We start from the raw sequence: 1,618 nt of genomic DNA, 5'->3' as shown, positions 1-1,618 counted from the left end.
AGACCTTTTTACTCCAAACACACAGAAACAAAAACAATACACACAGTTTTGAAACCACAGCACACTACTTTGCCAGAGATTCAGCTTTTGTCCGTCACAGAGGTCCAAATGGCCACCACCACCCTTTTATAGCCTGTGGGGTGTGGTCCAGTGACTCAGCTTAATCTCTGGCACGTCTCTTTTTCTGCTGCGCATGCTTGTCGCTTCTACGCTGGCGTGGATCCAGTCACAACTTTTCTTCTTCATTATCCGACACACCTGGCTCCTGGCCAATCTGAGAAACACAGGGCTCCGGGCCAATCTCAGAACCACCTGGCTCCTGGTCAATCTCTTCTCCGTCGGAAGACACCTGAGGCCTTGCCAAAGAGGAGGGTCCTGGAGAGGGAGGCCTGGCCCTCTCCTCTCCTTCATGTTCGGAGCCTTTTTCCTCCGATAAGAGGGGCTCACAAGACGGAGCCACAACACTGGGTGGGCATGGCCAGCTCTACATCGTTCGTGTCAAGGGTGCCTGTGGGGGCCTGGGCAGGAGTGGGACAGATCTGAGGGTCTCTGGCAGAAGGGGGTGGGACCGGGGCAAGCGCCAAGGCGTGGTCCATTTCTTCATTCCTCACAAAGGGTGACCCCTCCCCAGCATGCACCCAGGGGGCGGGGCCGACACGGCAGGGGCTGGTTCCTCGCTGTTTCCAGACGGCCTTGTGGAGCTAAGACTGAATGCATTTCAGCATAGATGGCCACCACAAAATTGTACATTGGCTCCCGGCCGGCCTGGGCCAGGGCCAAGGCAGCGGGGGCCGTTCCCTCACTGTTTCTAGGATGGCTTCGCGGGCCACATGAAACCACGTCGCGGGCCGCATCCGGCCCCCGGGCCTTGGGTTTGACATGTCTGATCTAAACTCTTATGCACATTCCTCACCCCCCCCAACATCATCTAACTCTAAGAGTAAAACATAAGAAGGAAAATGGTTGCAACTCCATATGTTGTCAAATATCCGATGTTAGCAGCGTTGACAATTATTATCAGCATTCATGAAATTAGTGGCGTACAATACTCTTTTTTTAAAAAAAGAAAAAAATCTGAAATGATATTTCACTGCTCCCATTTATTACTCCCCTTAAAGATAGAAGCCGTTGATGTTGGCAGAATCTATAAGATCCGAATTGGCCACGATGGTGCGGGCTTTGCAGACGGATGGTTCCTGGAAAAAGTCGTCATTAAAAAAACGGGGACAAAGACCAGCGGGGTAGGAAAAAAGAAGAAAAAGAAGAAAAAGGTATCCGCAGAAGAGAAAGGAGAAGAGGAGACGCACCAGACAGATGCTTTGCAGGTTTATAATTTTGTAGCCCACCGTTGGCTGGCGAGTGACGAAGAGGACAAGGAACTGGTTGTGGAATTGACACCAGAAGAGGCATGTGAGCTTAAAGGTGAATGAGGAACCATCATTGTCTTTACTTTTGTGACCCTGTTCTAGCATAACCAGCTTTACGGAGGTGTCCTTTAACCTGTTACTGTTCGGTTAAGAGAACTGAAATCGAATGCATTTGGAAAGGACCGTGCTAGGGAACGTTCCTTTAGGGTCGTGGTGCAAAATGTATGGCCTGCCTGGTATCACTTTTTGTG

The 1,618-nt window shown here is 50.6% G+C and overlaps 1 protein-coding gene across 1 annotated transcript in view; it reads left to right on the top strand.

Annotated features, from left to right (window-relative positions):
• LOC107297214 (lipoxygenase homology domain-containing protein 1-like) overlaps positions 1 to 1,618 on the top strand; it is a gene marked incomplete at its 3' end in the record, with an annotated part of 116,762 nt that overhangs the window by 78,876 nt on the left and 36,268 nt on the right. Inside the window, exons 18-19 of the mRNA XM_015826572.1 lie at positions 1,119 to 1,241; positions 1,326 to 1,422. Coding sequence (XP_015682058.1) covers positions 1,119 to 1,241; positions 1,326 to 1,422 — 220 coding nt within the window. The remainder of the gene's footprint in view (positions 1 to 1,118; positions 1,242 to 1,325; positions 1,423 to 1,618) is intronic.

Source organism: Protobothrops mucrosquamatus, unplaced genomic scaffold (assembly GCF_001527695.2).
Source record: "Protobothrops mucrosquamatus isolate PMUCROS unplaced genomic scaffold, P.Mucros_1.0 scaffold3188, whole genome shotgun sequence".
Classification (NCBI taxonomy): Eukaryota; Metazoa; Chordata; class Lepidosauria; order Squamata; family Viperidae; genus Protobothrops; species Protobothrops mucrosquamatus.
This window is presented reverse-complemented; position numbering and strand designations above follow the sequence as displayed.